The 25,497-nt window shown below is 42.9% G+C and overlaps 1 protein-coding gene across 1 annotated transcript; it reads right to left on the bottom strand.

Moving 5' to 3' along the window:
* Positions 1-1,706: 1,706 nt before the first annotated feature.
* Positions 1,707-24,827, bottom strand: LOC116507421 (nuclear envelope pore membrane protein POM 121-like). The gene is made up of 13 exons (XM_032215538.1): positions 24,278-24,827; positions 21,861-22,076; positions 20,636-20,803; positions 19,478-19,558; positions 15,795-15,969; positions 12,346-12,458; positions 11,287-11,357; positions 10,525-10,649; positions 10,082-10,184; positions 8,842-9,015; positions 5,263-6,963; positions 4,473-4,595; positions 1,707-4,097 (listed from the first exon to the last, which is right to left on the bottom strand). The coding sequence occupies exons 1-13, from the start codon at positions 24,706-24,708 to the stop codon at positions 4,003-4,005; spliced, it is 3,576 nt and encodes a 1,191-aa protein (XP_032071429.1). The 5' UTR covers positions 24,709-24,827; the 3' UTR covers positions 1,707-4,002.
* Between the last annotated feature and the right edge of the window lie 670 nt (positions 24,828-25,497).

Genomic DNA, 25,497 nt, shown 5'->3' with positions numbered 1-25,497 from the left:
TGTTTCTCCATACGTCTAGTAGTCATGCGGCTAGGTCTTGGTTCCATAGCACCTTGCACTTCTAGAGAAGAGAGATGCTCCATCTTGTCTGGTGGTTGTGTAGTTTGCTGTCTATCCTGTCCTTCTTGTGGTCTTTCTCTAGGTCCAGATGGTGCAGGGTGTCCGGCCTTCAATATATTATAATAAAAATCTCGGGCTTTCCATACAGAGTTGAGGCGGTACCTTTGCTTATCAAATGTAAATATGATGCCAAATGGTGCATCCCATCTATACTGTATCTGACGATTTCTGAGTTCTTCGACCAAAAAAGCGTAGTCTCTTCTGGCTCTTAACATTTGAGGTGGTATCTCTTTCAAAACAGCCAGGTCTTGACCGCCAATTTGAAGCTTAGTGTTATAAGACGCTTGCAGTACCATATTTCTGAACTCTCTTGTAGTAAAATATATAACGATGTCTCGAGGAAGCTGCTTCTGCTTTGCCAGCCAGGAGTTAACGCGGTAAGCTTTGTCAATTTGCCAGCCTTGGTTGGTCCCTGGTCTTCCCATCAGGCGGTCAAAAGCTTCCGATAGGATCTGTTTCAGGTTCTCCTGTTTCTCCTCACGCAGCCCCCTTACTCTTAATGCGAACTCCATTTGTCGGTACTGTATCATAATAATTTCTTTTTCAGCATTTTCCACTTTTTGTTCCACCACCTCTGTTTTCAATGTCAAGTTAGCATTGGCATCATTAAGAACCTCTAGAGTATCTTCCACTCCAGAAATATGTTCTGTTAATACAGTTACAAGACTCAGCATGTCGTCTCTAATTTTATCAACCTTAGCCTCAAATTTCTCATACAACTCCTGTTTAAGTCCTTTTATTTCACTTTTAATTTCACTTTTAATTTCTTCTTTCATTTCTTTTATTTCCTCTTTTCTCTCCTCTCTATTATCTCTAAATTTATCTTCCATTTTAATTGTCTGTGCATTAAAAGCCTCGCTTAGATTACTCAGAAAAAATTCTTTCGTTAACACATCCCCAGCAGGGGGCGTAGGAAGCGGAGGCTGCAGCTTTGTACCAGGCACTGAGGATGTGCCCCTGAAAGTAGAGGGTGACGTCTTCAAGTTAATATTTGGTTTTGAGGCCATTTCAAAATTTGTCTGCCTGCAGTTAATAAAACTCTATTGCCTAAATATGCAGCTTTAAGTAAAGAGGCTTTTATTTTGAAATTTAAGGCTTGGCAAAAGTTTCAGTGAGTAAACATTGTAACAAAACCGTTCAACAGATTCATCACCATTTAACTTCCAAATAAGCAAAGTTAATGAAGGAGTAAAATTCTTCTATTGTGAAACCAAAACATGTGATAAGCTATCTCTTTTGTTTTGAATTCTTTTGAAGTCTTGTGAGAATTAGCAAAAAGTGTTCGTTATTACCGGAGAAACCAGCCTGCTCGGCGCCATTTTAAAAGCCTCTGAGTAAATAATTTTTCGGAGGAGAAAAAGAGAAGAAGCTAAAATATTGATAAGCAATTATTGTCCTCGCAGTAAACGGATTCAGCTCGTGATAAGATTAAATCAAACAAAACTTAGAGCAGAGTGGGAGAGACCTACTTTGTCCTGCACAAGGCAGTTGGAAGTTCCCAGCACGGACAGCCGTTCTGCCTTGGGCTAGCCCCCCTTTCCTTGCAAGCACAAAAGCTGCAAAAATCGAAGAGCATTTGCCAGCAAAACAGAGACTAGCATCTTTTATTGATCTGTCAAGCCACTCCAGGAGGCTATTTGGCCAAAAAAACAGTAAAAAAACATTCTGGCTCAAGCAGTTTTATTTTAAATCAACATAAGCAAGGAAAAGAAATTGCACAGTCACACTAAAACCCTTGACAGGAATGATCCAAGTCTCCATTGCAACTTTTAAAAAAAAGCCAGCCCATTCTTTTTATTTTTACGTACTTCATTTCATTCACACACAGCAATATCTCGGTAACAAAAGGTGCTCTACCTTTATAGGGATGGTTGAGGGGGGCAGCTGCTTCCCAGCTGGAGAAATGACTGGTTCATTGCAGACTCCGGGCACTACGCAAACACCACCCCATGGCAGAGGACTAACCACCCACCCCTTCCACTGCCATACGTGGAGAGATGAAATATGAGCCGTTATTATTAAGAATATTAGTTAACCAGTCAACCAACTGGATGGGATTCTTGAAGATGGCCCTTTTCCCCCAACAAAGTTAGTCACTGTCCCAAGCAATCACTGAAGTGGCCATTCTTTTACAAGCCACACATCATCTGCCTTCCTTCCAAATGACAAGCACCGATACCAGATTCACTTTCCCAGCCCCACTGAAACGTGCAAGAGCTCTCAAGCGTTATGGAACAGACGGAGCCACACTCACATTATTCAACAAACACATGAAACACTGACCTGTGAAGCCCAAAGGGGGTGGTGGCAAGAAAGCAGATGTTCCCCCCCTCCCCACCGTCCCTATAAGCCCTGTTGTCTCCTAACAGCACACAGGCAAATTGCTAATGAACAACTTTGTACTTTCACACCTCTATGAACCAAGCTTGAAGGAATTTAAAGGCAATTTAGCTTAAATATAAAAATAAAGTTTCACTTTGTTAAAAAATGTTTAAATATTTTTTTTTTTTAAATTTAGAATTAGGCAGGCTCACGCACACATTCACACCACTGGCAGCTGGCCTGACTTCCAAGAACAAAACTGGCTGAGGAGAACCGTTTTTGTTGCCGAGCTGCTTTGTCTACCCGCAATGGCTGACTGCTGTGGCTCAAGCTCTTTTTAAGTTGGAAAAAAGAAAAAAAAAAATCAGATTTCAGCCAGAGCCCCACAGGGCTTATGATTTTACTCCTCCACCTTAGAAACACTTTTCCCTCCCTACTCCAAGACTCAGCACAGAACAAGAACTTTTCACAAGGTCCCGGAGCCATCAAACATCAGGGAGGCAGGTCTTCCTTGGAAGGCCTGGGGTCCCAACTCAAAATGGCGCTTCCAGCCTTCCAAAGTCGAAGTCTTCACACTTCATTCAGCACACGTAGCCATGCAGTGACTGTCCACACCCAATTAGGCAGGGTTCGTCTCCGTTGGAGACAGGTACCCTGAAAAATGTTTACAAGTCCGGCATTACTAACATGCCGCCACGCACACAATTCATTTCTTCCTCCAAACTCAATTCACAGAGCAATAAAAAAAGAACACAAACATACTGTGAGCAAAACACAGACATTTGAAGGGGAGGAGAGGGGAGGGCAGAGGGAAAGGAAAGGCTGCCTAAATGAAAAGCTGTAGGGGGTGAATGGCACTGTCTTCCTCACCAAACGCTCATGGATTCCCCCTGGACCTCTGACACCAAGACGTTTCTCCATTTCATGTTGCTATCCAACCACACCTCTGCTGTTAAAGATTATTAAACATCCCAACTCGGAGCTAAAACCACACGAAGCCAAAAAGCTTTGGCAAGACAGGGTGGCCATCCCAATGGGACAGAGGGGTCTTACTGGGGACTGTGTTTTGATGTGAATTTCGATCCAAGGAAGCCCTTGAAGATTCTCTGGAAAAGGCTTCCCAAAGAACGAAGAAACTGAGGATGGGAGCTAACAGTTGGTTTCAATCAGAAATGTTTATATGGCTGCAAGCCAAATACTTTCCCCGACACCCTACCTCCCTTCGCTAAGCAGCCAAAAAGGAATGAAGTTAAGAGCAGAGAAAAGAAGGGAAGATTAAGGGGAGAGGTCTACAGGGAGAAGGGAAAATAGAGGATATGTACAAATTTTTCATCCAGACTCAGCCATAGACTGTTCAAGTAAAAAGGGCTTAAGTGTCTCCTATCCCGTTTGAAGGAGTAAAAATCACTCTTGGATCCAGAATAGCTTCCTGGGGTTGTTATAGAAAAGAGACTCCCAGGACAGTCCAGCTGAATAAGTCTTCGTTGGGTAGTACAGTATGAGGAGGATCCGTCAGCAGATCAACTGGGAGTTGAAGTCCAGGCAGGAAGCTGCTCCCGGTTACTTTTTACGAGTGTGCTGCCTCCGGGCCTGCAGCCGTTGGCGAGTTCCTGTCTTGGATCCTGCTCCAATGGAGAAGGTGGCTGTTGCTGGCCCTGGAGGGACAGAAAAGCAAAAGGTCTCCCTTCAGCCTTTTCACAGAGGCTGTTTGGGCATAGAAAGCAGGCCAAGTAACTTGTGGGGTTGCATAACTTGCTACTCAGGAGCGATTTTTAACCTCTGGCCTCTTTCGAAGAAGGTGCCATCAACATCTATAATATATTTTGGATTTAGAACTATATGATGTTAACCCTTCCTTGTATTAATAATGCATGTTGTTTTAAATCCTCTCATCCCCAAATCCACAAAACAAACAAAAAAATTGTTCTGCAGTGATTTAACTATTTTACTGTCTCATCCCTGCATTCTAAGTGTTGCAAAGGGACTTGTAACAGAACGGACCCCCTGCCCATCAACTTCCAAATCCTTACCAAAAGCAGGTGTCCCTCCTCCAAAGCTGGGGGTGATGGGTGTTCCAAAGGAAAGGTTGCAGCTCCCTACTGTGCCGCCTCCTGGGGTAGGTGTACTTTGCCCAAATGTAGGTGTGGGAGTTCCTAATCACCAAATAGTAGCCAAAGCAAAGTGTCTATTAGAGAATGAAGTCACATTATGGAAAACAAGATCACCAATCCCTGCCTGACACTGTCAGGCACACCTGAATGACAGGAACCACTTTCTCTGAATGTTTTATACAAAAGATTATTGTTTTATCCCAATACAAGAACACCAAAGGAGTCTTATCAGCCTTTTCTCCTCTCTTCCATTGGACTTTCCTCCCAAAATCAGCTAAGGATACAGGTATCCGTCGGCCCAGAAATGCCTGCCTTTCCTTCATTTCCTCACATGCAACTTGCTCCAATCTATGGCCACCTAAATTGGGCTCCAGTCTCATCATCTCAATCCCCTGCACCTGAAGCAATGTTTGTTCTAATGAGCATTGGGAAACAAACAGAGCCAAAGGAAATGAGACTTGGATTTAGGAGACAGAATGGAAACAGAATCTGGTCAGAGCTGAAAAATCTCTGCATGCGTCTTCCTGAGCCGAAATACGAATTCACCTATTCTCAATGGCTTCAAATATCAAGGTAGGACTTCTAGACCAGGCCCCGGGAATCAAAACAGCCCAATAGCAAAACTAGAAAGAACCCCCCCCCCCCCCCCCCCCGGAAGTATAAGTAGGAGTATTGAACAAGAAAGAGGCCAAGCAAAGGGGACACTCACCTCCGAATGCTGGCTTGCTCTCAGGTGTACTTGGGATGCTGAAAGCAAAGGCAGAGTTTTGGTTCTGGGCACCCAGAGGGTTTTGTGCCAAGGAAGTTCCAAAGGGTGTCACTCCCTCTGCAGCTCCGCTCTGCCCGCTGCCGAAACCGAATCCGACCGTGGGCACTCCTGTGCCTGTAGCACTGGCGCCAACGCCAAAAGCGCTGCCTGCTACGCCCGGGGCGGGATTCGATGCCCCAAAGGCGAACGGAGCCGGGGCTGAACCTCCAAAGACAGAGCTCCCTGTGCTGCTGCTTGTAGTCTGCGTGCTGGATGTGGTGGCTGTCCCAAAAGAAAAGATGGACGATGCGGCTCCAAAGGCCGGCTGGGAAGTACTTTTGGCTCCAAAGGATGCCATGGGGCCAGCCCCTCCAAAGGGGGTCTGCGTGGAGCTGCCAAAGGCTGGCTGGGCTGCAGGTTGGGCTACTGAGCCACTGAAGCTGAAAGGAGTCCCAAAGTTCAGGGGCCCGGCTGCCGGAGGCTTGAGAGCTGCCTGCTGGCCCTCGGAGACACCTGAATCAAAAGCCAGCTGGCTTGTAACCGTAGGGTAGGGAGGGGGTGGTTTTGAGGCAGCCCCAAAGGTGCTGCTGAACGCAGAGGTGCAAGATCCAAATGTCAGTGGAGGTTGGGTGGTGGCCGATGGTGCTGAAGAAGCCTGCGTGGAACTGCTGCTGCCGCTGCTAAAAATGCCAAAGCCAGTATTGGCTGTGGTGGCGGCGGTGGCAGTAACAGTGGGTGCTGAGTTAGTGGTGCTGGAGGGTGCCAAGAGATTGACAGTGGCGCCTGTGGGGGCAGCTTGCTTGCCAAACTGGAAAAGGGGCATGGCAGCTGTGCTGGCATTGGGGGCAGCCCCAAATAGCAAGGGCTGGGATGCCAGCGTGGAGACAGCAGTGGCAGGAGTGCTATTGCTGCTGCTGTTGCTGGGGGCAGAGGCAGAGGATGGGATGCCTGGCCCAAAACTGAACACAGGTTTACTCATGGAGACAAAGGTCACGCTTGCTGTTCCAGGAGGTGACACCGAGGTGGTAATGGGGGCCTCTGGGAGAACAGGGAGCCCTAAACTGCTGGAGGCGTTGACAGCAGGGAGGCCAGATGCTGCTGCTGGCTGAGGGGCCTGGCTCAATGTGAAGGGAGACGATGAAGTAGTTGTAGGCAGGACAGCAGTTGCTGGTGTAGACAGTGATCCAAAGATGGGTTTGAATATGGCGCTGGGAGCAACCGGAGGTGCCAAAGAAGGCACAGGTTGCGCGGCGGCAGAAACCACAGTGGTGCCACTTGTGGAGAAGCTAAAGTTCTCACTTTTTGCTGGGCTGCCAAAGATTGGCTTGAACACAGGCACTGTGCAGGGCGCAGAAGACGATGGCGTGGTTGCAGCTGGGGGCTTGTCAGCTGGAGGACTGGTGAGGATCCCAAAGAGGATGCTGGGCTTTGGAGCAGACGAGGGCCTGGCTGGAGTGTGGCCCGGCTCAGAAGAAGCTGTCACCAAATTGCCTGCGCTACTAGTGGGCAGGGAAGTGCCTGGAGGAGGAGCAGTAGAGAGGGAAACAGGTACGTTGGGAGCCAGAGGCTTAGGGGATGTCACTGTCACTGAGGAGCTCAAATCCAGTGAGGCAGAGAAAGCTGGCAGCTGAGGGCTCCCTGCAGTCCCTGGAACTGTCTTGGCTGGAGGGGGGAGAAGGGAAAAAGGAGAAAGCACTACATCAGTGCAGTTAGGAGAAACTGTTCCACAATAAACCATTAAGAAAACTTATTTATTTACACCAGACAATCTGGAATACATGTTAATTTCTCTTCTCCTTTTCTGTATTTATTGCAGAACAGAATTTGTTTCGCTTTTTTATAGACGAGAGAAAAAGGGTGATATATTTCCATACTTTAACCCTCTTAAACAATCTAACCTGTCACGACAACCAGGGGAGATACTCAAGAATTAAATCTCTGGATATATTAAAAATGCAAAAAACATTCCAGATTTATTGTCCAGTGTGGATGGAGCGTAGAGAACATTTATTTAGGTTGCATGATAAACGTTTCACAGTCTATCTTAGCCTCTCTTGTCGGACATTGGCCATTTTGTTTGTTAATCTCTAGAAAATGGTCTGTAACGGCCAGCTGTTTGGCATTCAGGAACTAGCTTAGCAGGATTATATCTAATTAGAAATTCTTCAGATAATAAGCAGAAAGAAATAGATAAAAAGCTGATTAAAATTCTATAAAACTGAACATTAAAAACATTATTTAAGGAGTTTCCAAATTACTCTAAATGTACCAATAAAAGAGATCATTTGGAGCTCAGGGTTGAAATGAAGGATCCTTGGTGCTCTCTGAGCTCGATTGTTTTCTTGCAGATGTTTCATTACCCAAACTAGGTGGTGTCATGGTGTTACCTAGTTTGGGTGATGAAACGACTGCAAGAAAACCACCAAGATCAGAGAGCTCCAAGGACCCCTCATTGCTCTAAACGTCTCTCAAAAAGAAGATACTCCAGTCGTTTAAAAGACAACCAATGAATGGACTGAATAGGTCCCTGGAGGAGGGACTTTCTCAAAAGTAGAAAGCTCTGCTTCAAAGCTGGCAATTTTCCAGGCCTGAGGTGTCACAGTCTCTCTAACATCTGAGTGGAGAACTGAGCTTGGGGAAAGACTGCATTCTGGTCTCCAGAAACTTTGGTGGGTGAGAAGATTTCTAGTACTTTTCTGTTAATAACTGGAAAAAATATTTTAAAAGAAAACATTTTTCCTTATGAAGGTGAGGAACAAACACTTTTTCTGCATGAAAAAATGCATACTTGCCAGCTTAAACTGCCTTTCCACTTTGGCTAAAGAGGAGAAAGGAACAGCCCTGTCAGTTAAGTATGTTAGCTGAATAGTTCCTCCATTATAAATACAAGGAATTCATGAATTTGTGGAATCATCTGATTTTTTTTTTATTAAGATAAACTTTAAAGCTATGAAGTTCAGCCTGCTTCTGGCTCTTTGTAAAGGAGGAGAGGGAAGCAAGATTCTGCATTCTGGCACTTGTTCAGAATAAACTTTTTAATGGAACCACCCATATTTTAATGAACATAAATCAAAACTCTAACCCTAACCCTCTCTAGAGTAATCAGATTAGGCCTAGATTATTTACAGGGCTCTTAGTCCTCATCCCCTTGCATTCATTCATCAACATACAATTCTATAGGAAGCTGCCAAATACTGAAGAACAGCTTCAGACCCACAAATTTCAGAGCACAGGCCTTTTATACCGAGCCGAGGTGGTGCAGTGGTTAGAGTGCAGTACTGCAGGCCACTTCAGCTGACTGCTATCTGCAGTTCGGCAGTTCAAATCTCACTGGCTCAAGGTTGACCCAGCCTTCCATCCTTCCGAGGTGGGTAAAATGAGGACCCAGACTGTGGGGGCAATATGCTGACTCTGTAAACCGCTTAGAGGGCTGAAAGCCCTATGAAGCGGTATATAAGTCTAACTGCTATTGCTATTATAGGACTCAAATGGTCTCCAAAGGCAGGCAATGAATGCCCCTTTCCCTCTGAAATTGCTCACCTGCTTGTGCTGAAGAGCTCTTTCCTTCTTGCATGTTCTTCAAGCTCTCCAGAAGGGGATTGGTTGCAGCAGTAGAGACGGGCAATGACACCGGTGTTGGTTTGGTAGAGATCAGTGGAAAGTTCAAAGTTTGGGATGAAGAGGTGGTCTCCACAGGTGTGCTTGGGGTGGAATCTGTTGGGAAAACCATCACAGCTTTCTGGCAATTTCAAAGTCACTAGAATCCACCATCTAGCATCTGCTGACATTAAAGCCAGCCAATGAATCTGTGACTAGCAAGAACCAACAGAACAAGCAAAGAAGACATTTTGAGACCTGCACAGAGAGTCACTATCATTACCCACTTTTCGTTTGTAAAGGTAAAGATTTCCCGATCGATCGTGACCAATTATAGAGCACGGTGCTCACCTGTTTCTTGGACGAGGGAGTGTTGTCCAAAAACAAATTCCGTGGTCATGTGGCCAGCATAGCTATATGCCAGAGATGCACGGAACCCTGTTACCTTTCCACCAAAACGGCACCTATTAATCTACTTGGGATTTGCATGCTTTCGAACTGCTGGATGGGCAGGAGCTGGGGCAAGTAACAGGAGTTCACTTTGTTGGGTCTCTGAACCCAGGTTGTCAGCTGTCCAGCTGACAAGCTCTGTGTCTTTAACCACTGAGCCATTGCATCCTGTTAGGAATATAATTCTAACCGTTGGGTTGGCAATATATAAATCATGTAACAATGCTATACCTGTTTCTTTAAAGCATACTGTAAAATGTGATTGGCTGCTGTTTTCCTCAATCGGCCGTAAGAGGGAGCCAGAATGACTGTTAGCTCTCTCTGTTTGTTAGATGCTGGGCTGTTCTGGAAGTGCTGGGAGCTATTGTAAGTTTTGCAACTGCTAGCAAACTTTGTGTAATGGACTGATTATATGTTACTGGACTATGTTATTTCGATTATCCCTTAACCGAAAGACATTGATGTCTGACTGTCTTATCCATGTATGACTTGGACTGTTTGATGGACTCTGATACCTCTATTTCCACGAAAGTAAAAGCCTATTTAAACTGCAGTGTCTCTGAATGCTGGTTTGTGTGTTCTTCAACACAACTCTCACAACACTTCGCTGAACGAATTCGCTCTCCCAACGGGGAGCTTACTCAACACAAACCCCATTTAGTTTGTATAAATCTCTTATTTGGGTGGGCAGACTCCCAAAGGGCAACCTGGAGCAGACAATGAGAACACTTACCAATGTTTTCTTCTAAGACTTTGTTGAACCACTGTAGTGTTGCTTTCTTCTCTGCATCCAAGTCTTCTGGGGTGACTGTATAGCCTAGCTGAGGTGGTGGAGGCTGCCAAGAAAACAAGATCTTAAGCATTTGTTCTGAAGGCGCAAAACAGCACTTTCATAAATAGCACCAAACAAAAGACAGAGGTGTTCTTCCCTTAGCTCTGGGAATGTATAAATAAACCTAAAGATTACATGGCTTTACTGCTTCCCACTTTTTTCTCAGGCATCAAAGCATGTGGCGTGTTTGACTAAAGTCAAAAGCTTTAGCAGCACCCATCCTACTCAATCTAACTATCTTGTCTTCTTGGCTGGATACTTTATCACCTGCCATATGGTGTCTTCCGTACGTCAACTCAACTATGTGCACAAAGGGAAAGAAAGAAATCACTGAAGAGTCATACCAAGGCAAAATTATCTCCATGATGAGCGGAAAGTAGCTGAATCTTCCGCTTCCGCTTGCCATTGCTTCCTGAGGAAGATGGTGAACTCACATAGTTGCATTTATTCTTCAAGGGTGATTCTGAAACTGAGACCAAGTTGACAAGTTATGCATGTGGCTACCCAATAAGACGCAGCTCAGGCTTCTGCAGTAGTAATGATCCATGTCTAAACACAACACCTTTGAAGACTTAAAAACAGACAAGCATAATATGAACATAGAGGCTTCAAAAAAGTAAACAGAATCTAGGCTGGTGTACTGTAAGAATATTTATATGGTTCAGTATTAGCAATTAAAATTTCAATATTTCCTCAGAGGTATCAATATACTCTGTAAGTGTTCTTAAGAGAACCTCCCAATTGATTAGAAAGCATTCAACAGAGGGGGGGGGGGAAGATACAGCGCTAAGATCTCTTAGCAATCTTCACAGGTAAAGAACTGGGATTCAGAATATAGGTCTGAAATATTGAAACACTACTTTGCCATTATTGCAGAGGTGATTTTTAAAAATTCTGAGCAGTCATGAAAGTCATGCCAATCCATTTGTATAAAAGTCACTCTAAAGTAGCCTGTTGTGAAACAGAGGCATTCTCCCGCCTTACTGACAATGTAATTTTTATTTACCTATTTTTTGTTTTAGGATCCTCCCTTCACACACCCGTCTCAAAGTTGCCCCCATTTTCCCCTCCAATCCTTCTTGGCCCATCCCATCCCCAGAACTTACTCTTCTCTTCCTGTGCCTCTTTGTCTGCTGTCACAGCCATTTGCGAGTTGGATTTCTGAGGCTCTTCTTCACTGTAGCAACAGGAGAAAGCAAGTGAAAGAGAATGCTTAAGCAATTCTTCTTTTGCACTTCTGGCTCGAAGATTTGCAGAGGGACAGTCATAGGTAGGGGAAAGATCTGCTTCCCTCATCCCTACCATTCTTCCTCCCATATACTATTGTCATTCATTCTATGGACAGTAGCTGGCCATCTGCCCTTTGGATGTTGGTTTGAGGAGATTCTCAGGGTAATGCAAGCAGGCATCTTATGAAAGCAGTCACCCGAGTGTGTTGCTCTGAAGACCCCCTAGTAACAAAAAATTTCAAGCAACAGATTGCAAGACAACAACCCAAATCATTACACATCCTCACTGCTAGCCCTTTCAATTTATCTAATGGTTAGGTAAAGTTCAGAAATGTGGTTTGGTAAAATGTCATGGAAAATGCTTTCTATTTAATAGTCAGCTCTCTTTTCAATAAATACACCCCTCTCCCCCATAAAAGCCCAGACAGGATCTTGCCTATTAGAAACCACATGCAAAAACCTTCCCTTTCTTGAAGAAGACTGACCTTCACAAGATGTTTAAATGCAGGAAAGATGTTTTGGTTAACTTTGCCAATTAAACAAGAGAAGGGAGGAATCATATGCTGTAGATATATTTAGAGAGAGCCAACTGCTAATGTAGTGGTTAAAGCATCAGGCTAGAAACTAAGAGACTCTGAGTTTGAGTGCTGTTTTAGGCATGAATTGAACTGGATACCTTGGGCCAGTCACACATTCTCAGCCCTAGCAAGCAGACAATGTCAAACCACTTTTAAATCTTGCCAAGAAAATTGCATGGATTTCTGCAGGCAGCCAAAAGTCAACATTGGTTTGAAAGCACAAAAAGGCAAGTTTATGGAAACCACAGTATCTATCAGAAAGAGGCCTCAAAAGAATAGCATCATCCTTGAGCCTTCCAGCTACTGATAACCGTTAAGTCTAAGGAACATCAAAACAATAAAGAAAGGCTGCACTCACATGATGTTGGAGCTGGGATATCTTGCTTTCTTGTTAGGCCTTTCAGGTGTTTGAGACCGAGAGGATGCTGGGCTGGAAAGAGGAGAGGAACTTGGTCCCGTTCTCTTCCATAGCTAAAGGAGAGAAAATAAAGCATGAAGTACTACGTATTAAAAAAACAAGAACAATCTTTTCCATACCTTATTTTTGGTAGGTTTAAAGCAGAACATTTATGTATACAGAAAATCAAATTAATGTAATCCTTTTTGAAATCAACTTAAACAGGTGAATGGCCAAAATAATTTTCCATGATTAAATGCTGCCATCTAAAACCTATACAGGTCTAATAAACTTGCTTAGGAATTCCTCATGCCATTTTTATTCTTCATTATTATTATTATTATTATTATTATTATTATTATTATTATTATTATTATTATTATTATTATACAATTGTATCACAACGGCCAGTTGTTTCGCCGGATTTGGCATTGGTTACTAGTCGGGCCCCACCCAGGGGCCTAGGACGTCGTAACGTATTTTCGTAATATGCGTGCAGATCCAAGCAGTGCGGCTTTTTGCATTTGACTGATGATGGATTTTGTCAATTTTTAACTGTTTTAAATGTAATTCCAGTGCTTTTGGAATAGCACCCAGTGTGCCAATTACCATTGGAATTACCACTGCTGGTTTGTGCCATAGTCATTATTATTATTATTGTTGTTGTTGTTGTTGTTTTGCTTTTTATAAAACATTTTTTATTCTCCCCTTTCAAAATAAAATTTTTTTTTATTAAAAAAACAAAAAACCATAATAATAAAATAATAATAACAACAACAGCTTATATCCTCCAACGTTACTTTAACAGTTCCTAGGTCTTTGGTTAGGACTCGAACTGTTGCGCTACCAACCAGCCCCAAAGGCTGTGAATCTCACCAAAGAATAACATATTAATAATAATAATAATAATAATAATAATAATAATAATAAAAACATCTTGCCAGTAGAGCAAAAAGGCAACAAAAGAAGGAGCACGGGCACAAAAGATCAGCTCCTAATTGATAAAATGATATTAGAAAATTGTAAGAATAGAAAAACGAACTTGAATATGGTCTGGATTGATTACAAAAAGGCATTTGACTCACTGCCACATAGTTGGATCATAAAATGCTTAGAAACAACTGGCATTAGCAAAAATATTACATCCTTTACTGAAAAGGCGATGAAACAATGGAGAACTGAGTTGGCAGTAGGGAATGAGATCTATGGAATGGTTAATATCAAGCGAGGAATTTTCCAGGGTGATTCACTTTCACCTCTTCTCTTCATCATCGCAATGATCCCACTATCAGTAATCTTAAAAAAAATGAAATTAGGCTACCAAACAGCCAAAGAAGCTGACAAAATTTCGCATTTACTATATATGGATGATTTGAAACTCTATGGAAAGTCAGAAATAGAAATCCAATCATTGACAAACACAGTCCGAGTATTCAGCACCGATATTTCAATGCAGTTTGGCATGGAAAAATGTGCCATTGTATCCATAAAAAGACGCAAAATCACTGCATGTGAGGGAACTGAAATGCCCAATGGCCAACTAATTAAATGCAACGAAAATGAAGCCTACAAATACTTAGGCATTCTGCAGTTGGATAACATCAAGCATGGAGAACTAAAAACTATTATCAGGCAAGAGTACACCAACAGAGTTAGGAAAATTTTGAAATCTAAATTGAATGGTGGAAATACAATCAAGGCCATAAATACCTGGGCAATACCAGTTATAAGATACACAGCTGGTATAGTTAATTGGACACAAGCTGATTTGGACATTTTGGACCGAAAAACCAGGAAACTAATGACAATGCACTACAGTTTACATCCACGTGGTGATACTGATAGACTATACCTGCCCCGAAAATCAGGTGGCAGAGGATTATTACAAGTCAAGCAAACAGTTGAAGAAGAAAAACATGCACTGGCTGATTATTTAAAAGAAAGTCAAGAACATCTATTAATTGAAGTAAAGAACAAAAATCTACTGAAGGCCCAACAGACGAAACAAGAATACAGAAAAGATGTGATAAAATCAAGAATGGAGAGTTGGCAGAACAAAGCACTGCATGGCCAATTTCTGGAAAAAATAAAAGATAGAGTGGACAGTGAACAAACTTGGTTATGGTTAACAACAGGTACATTAAAGAAAGAAACAGAGTCCCTAATCCTGGCTGCGCAAGAACAAGCTATCTGCACAAATGCCATTAAGCCCAAAATTGAAATATCCTCTGATGATGCCAAATGCAGACTTTGCAAAGAAGCTGATGTAACTGTTGATCACATACTCAGCTGCTGTAAAAAAATCGCGCAGACTGATTATAAATTGCGGCACAATTCAGTAGCACAAATGATCCATTGGAATTTGTGCAAAAATTATAATATTAAAACAGCAACAAACTGGTGGGAACATCAGCCTGAAAAGTCACCAAAAATCAGATGGTCAAGATCTTGTGGGATTTTCGCATACAAACAGACAAAATACTGGCGCATAATACACCAGACATCACACTGGTTGAGAAAAATAAGGTCACAATCATAGACATCGCAATACCAGGTGATAGCAGGGTCGATGAGAAGGAATATGAAAAAATCGCGAAATATCAGGACTTAAAAATCGAAATTCAACTATTATGGCACAAACCAGCAGTGGTAATTCCAGTGGTAATCGGCACACTGGGTTCTATTCCAAAAGCACTGGAATTACATTTAAAACAGTTAAAAATTGGCAAAATCACCATCAGTCAAATGCAAAAAGCCGCACTGCTTGGATCTGCATGCATATTACGAAAATACGTTACGACGTCCTAGGCCCCTGGGTGGGGCCCGACTAGTAATCAATGCCAAATCTAGCAAAACAACTGGCCGCTGTGATACAATTCTGTTGTTGATAATAATAATAATAATAATAGAAAAGAATAAAAGTGGCATGCCGTTTTTATTCTTAAAACCCTACCCAATTACTGGCTACTGTAATATTGTTGCTCTTATTAGATTCCCCAACTCAGCTTATCTCCTTGTTTCAGTCTCTTGGTGGTCTCTGCCTGGATAGATCAGCATTCAGTATGCTTGTTTGTTTTGAGGAAAAAGTTAGACTTACTCCCCTGATGAGTTTGCCGGAGTGTAGTCATAGCAGCTGGCTACCTTCAGGTTTTGTAGATCATTTTACAATAATTTATGAAAACTGGCAAAACTTCACTGATCTGCAGTCATATTTTTACATTTTAAGAGTAAAATCCCTTTATCACTGTAGTTATTCTTCTAATTTGAGAACAGAGAGAGACTAATATTTGTATGCAGATTAATCAAGTTTTGTTCAAGAGAAGAGAATAACAAGTTATCATCACATCTTTGTTCTGGGAAATACCTTCAGTATCTCATGCATTAAAGGAGTTAATCATCTAACAATGTACCTGTGAGAGACCTCTGGTGGAGCTGTATGAGCTGGCAATAGCATTGCGGATAGAGCTTGGTATACCACTCACAGACAGACTATTCACAGAACTGAGGGAAGAAGTGCGCGATCTCTTAGAGGAGCAATCTTCTAGGCAGTGGGAAGGAACAAGTCCCCGCTTCAGAGAGCCAGGTCTAGGAAAAGAGACAGCGGTTATAGGTTTGCTGCAAGATAATTAGATGCATTTTGCAGAAGAACAGCTTCCAAAGTGTAATGAAGAAACTTTTCTTGCTTCCTTTGGTTTTCAAGCATAAAGACTACAGAATACATTTCCAGCAGAGTCCAACTAAAAAAAATGTCTCCAGGAAAAAGCCCTTGGAATTATATTCCAGCTTTCAGAGGCCCATTTATCCAACTCAAAAGAAATCACATTCTCTTCTATAACTTCAAAGTACAGAATACACTCTCCCAAGAGCTCAGTGAAGCTATACCTCTTTAGCCAGGTATTTAAAATCTTATTTATATATTTACCTTTCATAGATATATTTTATATGTTTTATATATTTTCTAGAAATGTGCTCCGCTCACACTCCTACCTTTGAAAGATCTGTGAAGCTACATCTCTTTAGCCAAGCATTTAAAATCTTATTTATATACCATATTTTTCGGAGTATAAGACGCACCGGAGTATAAGACACACCAAGGTTTTAAAGAGGTAAATGAAAAAAAAGTGGGTAGGTAGATAGAGGGATAGAGAGGGAGAAAAAGAGAGAGAAATACAGTAGGTAGGTAGGGAGAGAGAGAGAGAGTAGTTAGTTAGTTAGTTAGTTAGATAAAGGGATAGAGAGAGAGAAATATAGAGAGAGGAAGAGAAATACAGTAATAGGTAGGGATAGAGAGAGAGAGTAGGTAGGTTGGTAGGTAGAGGGATAGAGAAAGAGAGAGGGAAAGAGAAATACAGTAGATAGGGAGGTAGGGAGAGAGAGAGTAGGTAGATATATAGGTAGAGGGGGAGAGAAAGAGAGAAATACCGTAGATAGGTAGAGAGAGTAGGTAGGTAGGTAGAGGGAGGGAGAGAAATATAATAGGTAGGTAGGGAGAGAGAGAGAAATACAGTAGGTAGGTAGGGAGAGAGAGAGTAAGTAGGTAGATGTTTCCATGTGTAATTATCCATGTGCTGGAGAAGGAAATCACTGACAATCTGCAGCACCTAAGACTTTGTTTCTGCTGGCACATCATTTGATCAATGTAATTCTCATCAATCAGTTAAAGAGCTTTCCAAAAGGAAAAAGTTTTTGCACCCTGCAAATCTTCCCAAAACAGCCCGTTCTTCACAAAAATGGCCCTGTTTTTTTTTTTTAATAAAAAGGCATGAATAGCCTTGGGGAGGGGGTGGGCTCCCCCAAAGCAAGCAAAAAACAGCTCGTTTTTCGCAAAAACGATCCCGGTTTTTGTCAAAAAAATTGCATGCATAGCCTTATGGAGGCTTATAGAGTGTTTTTTGCTCATTTCTGCCCTCCCCAGCCCCCAGGACTCTTTGAAAGCCCCCATAAGGCTCTGCGCGGCCATTTTGTGAAGGGGCGGGGCTTCAGGTGGCAAAAAATGCTGTATTCGATGTATAAGACGCACCCAGATTTTCAGCCTCTTCTTTGAGGAAAAAAAGTCCGCCTTATACTCTGAAATATACAGTATTTATCTTTCATGTTTCTAGACTTCCCCAATCTCCCCCAAAGAGGGACTCTGGGTGGTATACAATGTAATATAACTGGCAAGTAAAAAGATATAGAAAACGTAATATTAAAATTAAAAATCAAACCTAAGATTGCCTTTTAGAATTATTGGATTATTATAGGAGGGAGGGGGTCTCAAGGTACTAGCCACTCCCATGGTTGTGTGGTCCTCTGTGCCCCCCACAAGTTTGCAGAGTTTTGATCCCTTTGTAGAAGGCCAAGAGATTGGCGTCTTTCCTCATCTCTGGGAGCAGGATGCTCTATAAATCAGGGGCAATGGCAGATAAGGCTCTCTTCCTAGACTCTACCAGTCGAAATTCTTTCACTGACGGGGTCTGTAGAATACCTTCCCTGCCTGCCTGATTGAATGGGATGAACTGATGATATTGGTCCTATGCCATGCAGAGTTTATAGAGGATAACTAAGGCCTTGAATTGGACCCAGAAGCAAAATGGCACCCAGTGCAGTTCGCAGAGCAAGGGTGTTGTTATATGTCCTCTTCTTCAGGCACCCAGTATGGCTTGTGCAGTTGCTGTCAACCCTGAAGTGAACCTGGCTGAAGCCATCTTGGAGGCATCAGGGTTGCCACACAACGGAGGAAGGGGGGAAATAAGTTAGATGAGGTTTTGTAGGCAAAACAATAAAGTTTTCCTGTAGGAACAAAAGACATTCTCACAGGTGGCTGGCCAGAGGAGGAGCAACTAACCCAGCAACCGGCCACTACCTGGATTGGACAACATGACTTGGGGGGAAACTTTTACTTTTCATTAGGTGAAAGCTTGTGGGAAATTCCAGAGTTGGCTTCCATAAGTTGAGCCAATATGAAGTATCCAATAAACTGTTCTTTGAGGAAACTGCCTGCCTCTGAGTTTTGTTTTCTATGGGTACATTACTTGGAACAGCTGCATTCTCTGCCAGCGGAAGCTTCCACATACTTTTCAGAGGTAGCTCCATTTAGAGTGCATTGCAATAGTTCAATCAGGACATGACTAGAGATAGAGATTCCCTGCCCAGGAAAAGGCATAACTGGCACACAACATGGAGTTGGGTAAAGGCCTTTCCAGCCATGGTCACCAGCCCTTCAAGCATGAGCCATGAGTCCCACATTATGCACCAGGTCCGTCTGGCATAGTGCAATCTCATCCAAGACCAAAGATGATAAACTCCTGGGTACAGAGAGACCTACCTGCGGCCACTCGGACTTACCAGGGTTAGGCTGAAGTCTGACGTTTCCCCATCCAGATCCTACAGCTTCTAGCCATTGTAAAACAATGTCCACTGCAACACTCAATTCACCCAGGATGGAGATATATGACTGGGTATAATCAGTATATTGGTGATACCTCACCCCATGGAGAAAGATGATCTCACCCAATGGTTTCATGTAGATGTTGATTAGGAGTGGAGAACACCAAACCCTGTAGCACTACATAAAGGAGGGCCCATGAGTTGAACTTCTCATCCCTATCAACACCTACAACTGGGACCAGCCCTGAAGGAAGGAGGTAAATCAGCACAAAATTGTGCTGTTCAACCCCAACTCCTCAAGTTGACCCAGAAGGACACCATGGTTGATGGTATCAAAAGCAGCTGAGAGGTCAAGAAAAATAAAGATAGAAGCACCACTTCCTCCCATCAGAGATCATCCAGGAGTGCGACCAATACAGTTTCAGTCCTGCATCTAGCCTGCAACCTGACTGAAAGGATCCAGATAATCCGTTTTCTCCAGGATCCTCTGGAGTTGCAATGTCACCATTTTCTCTACCACCTTTCCTAAAAGTGTTTGCTTCTTCTCTAATTTATTTAATTGAATCACACACGTACACTATAAATGAATTTTTCAACTGACAGGAGAAGTAACATATGGGGAGAAAAGGATTTAAATATATCCTCCAAGAATATATATGGGATCATTTGTTAGCACTATAAAAGGAAAACATTTCTCATTCTCAGCAAAGTTCCTGGCACTTACTTGGGCACAAGAGATGCAGGTGCTCCATTGGCCACCAAGGGCTCAAATGCAGAATGACCACTTCCAGTACTATCATGGCGCCTGCAGGAAATAAAAAAATTAAAAGAATGATTTCAGGTGGGAACAAGAATGTATTCTGTCTACCACATTCCCAAAGATCTCTGGTTCAACTAGTTCACTATAATGAAATTCAATTCTATCAATAGGGAGGCTGATCACAGGAAAAACACATTTTGGCAATTTTTCAAAGATGAATCAGAAAGAGATTTCAATTTGGAAAAGTTATTTAATATCTTAAATATTTAAGTTGTTGTCAAACTTAAAATGCCATGAGCAATGTTAGCAGTTCCAGTGCTCATTATGGCATGTATTATACCCTTTTATCGCAGGGAAAAAATTCTCCAAGTATAGCAGTCTTATTGAAAATAGTTCGTACAAAGTCTACAAAACAAATTATTGGCTTTATATAAATGTCCTTAGATAGCAAAATATCAAGAAATAAAACTGCAATTTCTGAAAATAAGTTATCTGTGTCCAAAATAACTGGTTGGTTTCCTAATAAAGAAGAATATCTGCAAAAACATGGGCCAAAATGATTGGTCCAGATGTTTGTTACAGAGAACATTTGATATTAGATGTCTCAAATCATCATAAGGTGCACATTTTGTATATTCATTCCTGTCTGCCTTTGTCAGATTTTTCTATTATTAGCATGGTGGCAATATGGTCACAAAGTATTTGAAGTCAAATAAAGTGTGAGGTAATCTGATAGTAATTTACAGAAGGAATTGGAAGAAATATTGGTGCAAGCATTCTGATTCTTCTAAGCCCTGTTGCTTCGTAAAACAAGTCCTGGCTGCAATTTGTTTACATACAAAACTATATGTTTGCTGCAAATCTATTACCTCTTTGCTGCAGTGTGGATCCTACAAAACCTCTCATGCAAAACTTTTACAAGGAATATGGAAGAATACTTGTCTTGATCTGAGGATTAAAATACTAAAACATGCCCCTGTATATTGCTTTGATCCATCTCAGAAAGTGTTTTGTTCACATTAATGTTGAGTTCCACTCAACTTTAACCAAAGCGTTTAACTACTGTGCTAACTTTCTGGAGTCTTGTTCTGCAGCATGCAGAAAGAGACCATTAGTAATTACCTCTTCTTGTTCTCCTGACCATTTGGAAAGTTCTGGTCCTCCTCTTCTTCCTCCACAGCTCTCTTCCGGCTCTCTTTGAGAGCATTCAAGACAGTTTCTTTTGCACATGGATCCAGGATAGTATTAGATGCTGAAGAGAAAGCTGCAGGAGAAACCAACTGCTCCAACCTGTCAGATGAAATGACAGTGATCACAAGAATGTGAATTTCCTCTTACTGTCCATATGATGCCCCAGGAACTTAGCCTGGTAGAGCATGGTGGTTGAAGATTAGGTGGGATTCACCAAAACATATCATGAACGATTGAAAGAACTGGAATCATCTAATCCAGAAATCTCCAAAGTTGGCAATTTTAAGACTGGTGGATTTCAACTCCCAGAATTCTGTCTGAGGAATTCTAGGAATTGAAGTCCACAAGTCTTAAAGGGATGGTGGCCTAGTCTAATGAAGAGAAGGACTGGGGGTGACATGGTAGCAGCCTTCCAATATTTGAGGGGCTGCTACAAATATGAGGTAGTCAACCCATTCCCCAAAGCATCTGAAGGCAGGATCAGAAGCAACTCATGGAAACTCATCAAGGAGAGAAGCAACCTAGAACTAAGGAGAAATTTCCTGACAGTGAGAACAATTAATCAGCGGAACGATTTGCCACCAGAAGTTGTAGGTACTCCAAAAACTGAAGGTTTTTGAGAAGAGACTGGACAATCATTTGTCTGAAATGGTTTAGGGTTTCCTGCTTAAGCAAGGTGATGGACTGGAAGACCTCCAAGATCCCTTCCAACTCTGTTATTCTGTAAATTCTGTAAACTAAGTTACCCATTCCTCATGCCCACAGGACCTATCCAATGGGATTCAGGTTGAAAACTGGCTGAATATAAGCAGCCTGTTCACATTACTTCAGGATTTACTTGTGACCTCACAAAACACTTCTAAAACAATATTATGAGTGGTTAAGAAGTCATTGTAGGGCCAAGAATTATGGAGGCTGGGGATAGGAAGAGGAATACCTCAGTCAGTTCCACCAATCAGCTAACCAAGATGTGTCCTAAGTAACTGGGCCACAAGGAAACAGCTTAAGACATTGCCAGGCTTTCCACAACATTTACATATAACACTATAAACCAGGAAGAGAAATGAGAAATGAGATCACTCCAAGAGAAGACCCTTTCTCAGTCAAGCCTGGAAACTTAAAAACTACCCAAAAGCAATTACTGAAGCAAACTCACAGTGGAGAACGGCCAATGCTGCTTTCTGGCCGAGCAATCTTCACTGTTACAGGGCTGTGGGCCATGCTAGAATGGTGAATGGATAGCCTGTTTTTCCGCCGATACTCATCCCAGCAAATTGAAGGCAGGGTTCCCAACGCAGCATATTGGGCTTGCTGGATAGGATAGCGCCGCCGAGGACTCAGCATAAAACGAGTTGATGGACTCAGGTGATCCCTAGAAAGAATAGAGAATAAAACATGTAATCAAAGAAAATGGAGAAACGATATAAGCAGCTAGATTGTTTCTGTATAAAATGCCAGCAGCAAATACCTCTCAGACCAAATATACAGCATCCTTTATATCCATTATATTCATTTCTTACTCTTGTCGGCAAAGGATAGACACAGAAAATCAAAATGCTTTAAGTCCTATTTCCTCATTTAGAAATAGAAAGATATCACTTCCCATTCGTTCATAAAGTTAGTTTAAAGTGCAAATAGAAAATCTATCACACTATTCTCAGCACATCAACATGAAGATCAATAAATCTAGAAAGTGGGATCATGATGTATTCAAAATGGTTTTCAGCCATGGAATTAATTTGTTTATTTTTCAGTTGAATTTTTTATCTAATTATCCAATTTAAGTGAAAACTGAATCACCGGAGAATACTGCTTTACAATAAGGAGAGGCCATCTGTCGTGCACACATAATATAGCTGTTTACCTTAGTTAATACATTCAGCCTTGTTTACAACCTTGAGAAAAACCTTGATTCTTAGTTACTAGCAAGATCCACTTAGACTTCCAGTTCTCTCCCTTCCATCACATCTGCCTGAATACAATATGAGAAAGGTGGCAAACGTGTCATAGACACATGCAGCAGCAAGGGAATTTGAGCTTCTGCATCAGGGAAACCCAGAGCAGAGATGGAAGAGGAAACTGACAAGAGCTCTGATAAGGCAATGGTAGTGGATGAGGGAAAAGGACAAAAGAGCATCTTGGAGATCGCAGTGAAATCAATCTAAGCTTAATTTTGGAATGAACTGAGAGATAAAACAATCATAGTACGATGAAGCTACGATTAAATTATTCCTCTTCCCCAGGCAGTGTAAAGCTTTCCAAACCTCTGCTTTTCATTTCCCTAAAACCAAGGTCAGGCAAAACAGCAACCATCTCTGACAAACAGAATGAAATGTGTATCAAGAGGAAAGAAAAGAGCATCAGTAAAAGGGAAAGGATAGGATGAGAACCTGGCTCTAACCTGAGGGACCGAATTAAATTGTAACAATTACAAAACACACACACACACACACCTAACAACCCATTCATTACAGGAAGCCCATAAAATGGGAGAAGATACAAAGCAGAAAAAAAAAAAGAATGCTGGGTATGAACAGCAAAAAGTAATCCAACTTCTATAGAAGAAATGACTCGTTCTGTATATGAGAGGTTCAAATACGAAGCTCAACTGGCTGGTCCCAAAATATGCTTTAAGAATTCTGTGTATGTATGTTTGTGTGTGTATTTATATTTTTATATACACATACCCACTCAAATAAGAGCTGGGCAAATATGTCCATGCAGTTTGAATGTACACAGCCATGTTTTCCCATACTGGGGAGAAGCATATGGGGAGAAGCAGATCGTTCTAGCCTGATTTTCTCCAGTGGTTACCTAAACCAAATTTGAAGGAAGTGTAAGCGATGTTACTGGAATATTGCCCAGGTACCCAAAGGAAGGAGAAGCATCTATCTGGTCAAGTTTATGGTCTTCTTCCCTAATAGAATAGTAATAGGAATAGAATAGGAATAGAATAGGGCTGGGGCTAGAATAGAGTAAAGTAGAGTAGAATAGAATAAATTCTTTACTGGCCAAGTGTGACTGGACATATGCTCTCAGTGTACATAAAAAGACAAGATACATTTGTCAAGAATCCTAAGGTACAACACTTAATGATAGTCATAGGGTACAAATAAGCAATCAGGAAACAATCAATATCAATATAAACCGTAAGGAGACAAGCAACAAAGTTACAGTACTGCAGTCATAAGGGGGAGGAGATGGGTGATAGGAACGACGAGAAGACTAATAGTAATAGTGCAGCCTTAGTGAATGGAGGACCCAAAGAACCCGGGCAACGCTGCTCCATTCCGGCAGCAAAGGCACACACGAGCATGTACAGATTGCAATGCAAAACCCTAGCAGGGCTCGTCTTACAAAGAAAAAAGAAAAGGAAGGAAGGAAGGAAGGAAGGAAGGAAAGAGAGTGAGATAGAGAGAGAGAGAGAGAGAGAGAGAGAGAGAGAGAGAGAGAGAGAGAGAAAGAAAGAAAGAAAGAAAGAAAGAAAGAAAGAAAGAAAGAAAGAAAGAAAGAAAGAAAAAGAAAGAAAAAGGCGGAAAAGCCGAGGGGCTCCAGTACAATGAATTCCCTTACCCGTAAACCTGCCCCCGCCTCCTTTCGGGCACGAGCAGCCCGGGCGAGGAGTAGCTCATGGAGGGGCCCCCGTTGGCCAGGACCCTTTCGCTGCTCTTGGGGGCAAAGGAGATGCGGTGGGTCAGCAAGGGGGTCCCCCTCCGGTCCTTGCCGCCAGCGCCTAATCCCGAGGACACTATCCAGGATCCCGCGGCCGCCGCCGCCACGATGAGAGAGAGCGCAGCCCCGGAGAGGCCCAACACGAGCACCAGCAAGGAGAGCGACGCCGCCGCCAGTCCCGCCACCGCCAGCACCGCCACGGGAAAGGCCCAGGCTCCTTCCGGGAAGCCGGCGCCGGCGCCTACCCTTCTCCTGGCCCGTTGCTGTTGCCGCCCCCGCCGCCGCGACGGAGGCCACCAGCCCCAGCCGGGCGCCGAGCCGCCCCGAGACATCGAGGCCGCGACGGCTGCCTCCCCTCCTTTCCTCTCACAGTTCCCCTTCCCTTGCCCGGCATGCACCGCGCGCCGAAAGGAGAGCGAGCGACGGGCAGCCGGGCAGGCGAGCTGAGGGGTGGGCGTGGCCTTTGGAGGTTGAAGGAATTTGCGCGAAGAGAAAGGGGGCGTGGCTCCTGGAGGCGGGGGGGTCTCGTAGACGGGGAGCGGGGGGAGGCGGTTGCGGGCGGGGTAGAAAGCGAGAGAGACCTTGAGGGAGGGAGAGAGGGGGGCCGTTCACTGACTGATGTCTGAACTAGCTAACTGACCAAAAGGCGGCTTCTCTTTCCTCCCATTTCCTTCTGAAGGGAAGTCTGTGTGGAGATTCTCAGTCATCCAGGTCATAGTTGTCCCAAAGGTGCTTTTTTTCAGGAGGCAACTGGACTTTCTTGTTTTCTCCTTTGAAGACGTTTCGCTTCTCATCTAAGAAGCTTCTTCAGCTCTGGCAGGATGGTGGAGAATGGAAGGATTTATATTCCTTGCAGACAGCTAGTTCTTTGCATCCTTTTAGAGCCCAATGCTGGGAAAGATTGAGGGCAAAAGAAGAAGGGGACCACAGAGAATGAGGTGGCTGGATGGAGTCACCAAAGTGTGATCTTAAATGGACTCTAGAGCAGTGTTTTTCAACCTTGGCGACTTTAAGTCCTGTGGACTTCAACTCACAGAATCCCCCAGCCAGCAGAGCTGGCTGGGGAATTCTGGGAGTTGAAGTCCACAGGACTTAAAGTCGCCAAGGTTGAAAAACACTGC

The sequence above is a fragment of the Thamnophis elegans genome, chromosome 4, assembly GCF_009769535.1.
Source record: "Thamnophis elegans isolate rThaEle1 chromosome 4, rThaEle1.pri, whole genome shotgun sequence".
NCBI classification, from domain to species: domain Eukaryota; kingdom Metazoa; phylum Chordata; class Lepidosauria; order Squamata; family Colubridae; genus Thamnophis; species Thamnophis elegans.
The sequence above is the reverse complement of the archived record's forward strand: the minus strand, read 5'-3'. Positions and strand labels throughout refer to the sequence as shown.

Bases quoted from the DNA above. Each gene is read 5' to 3' on its own strand.
- LOC116507421 (XM_032215538.1), bottom strand. From the start codon at position 24,708: ATGTCTCGGGGCGGCTCGGCGCCCGGCTGGGGCTGGTGGCCTCCGTCG. The intron at 15,970-19,477 runs GTAAGTGCCAGG...CTCTTTTCCTAG, and splicing joins CCTGCATCTCTTGTGCCCAA to ACCTGGCTCTCTGAAGCGGG. The intron at 6,964-8,841 runs GTGAGCAATTTC...TCCCCCCTCCAG, and splicing joins GAGCTCTTCAGCACAAGCAG to CCAAGACAGTTCCAGGGACT.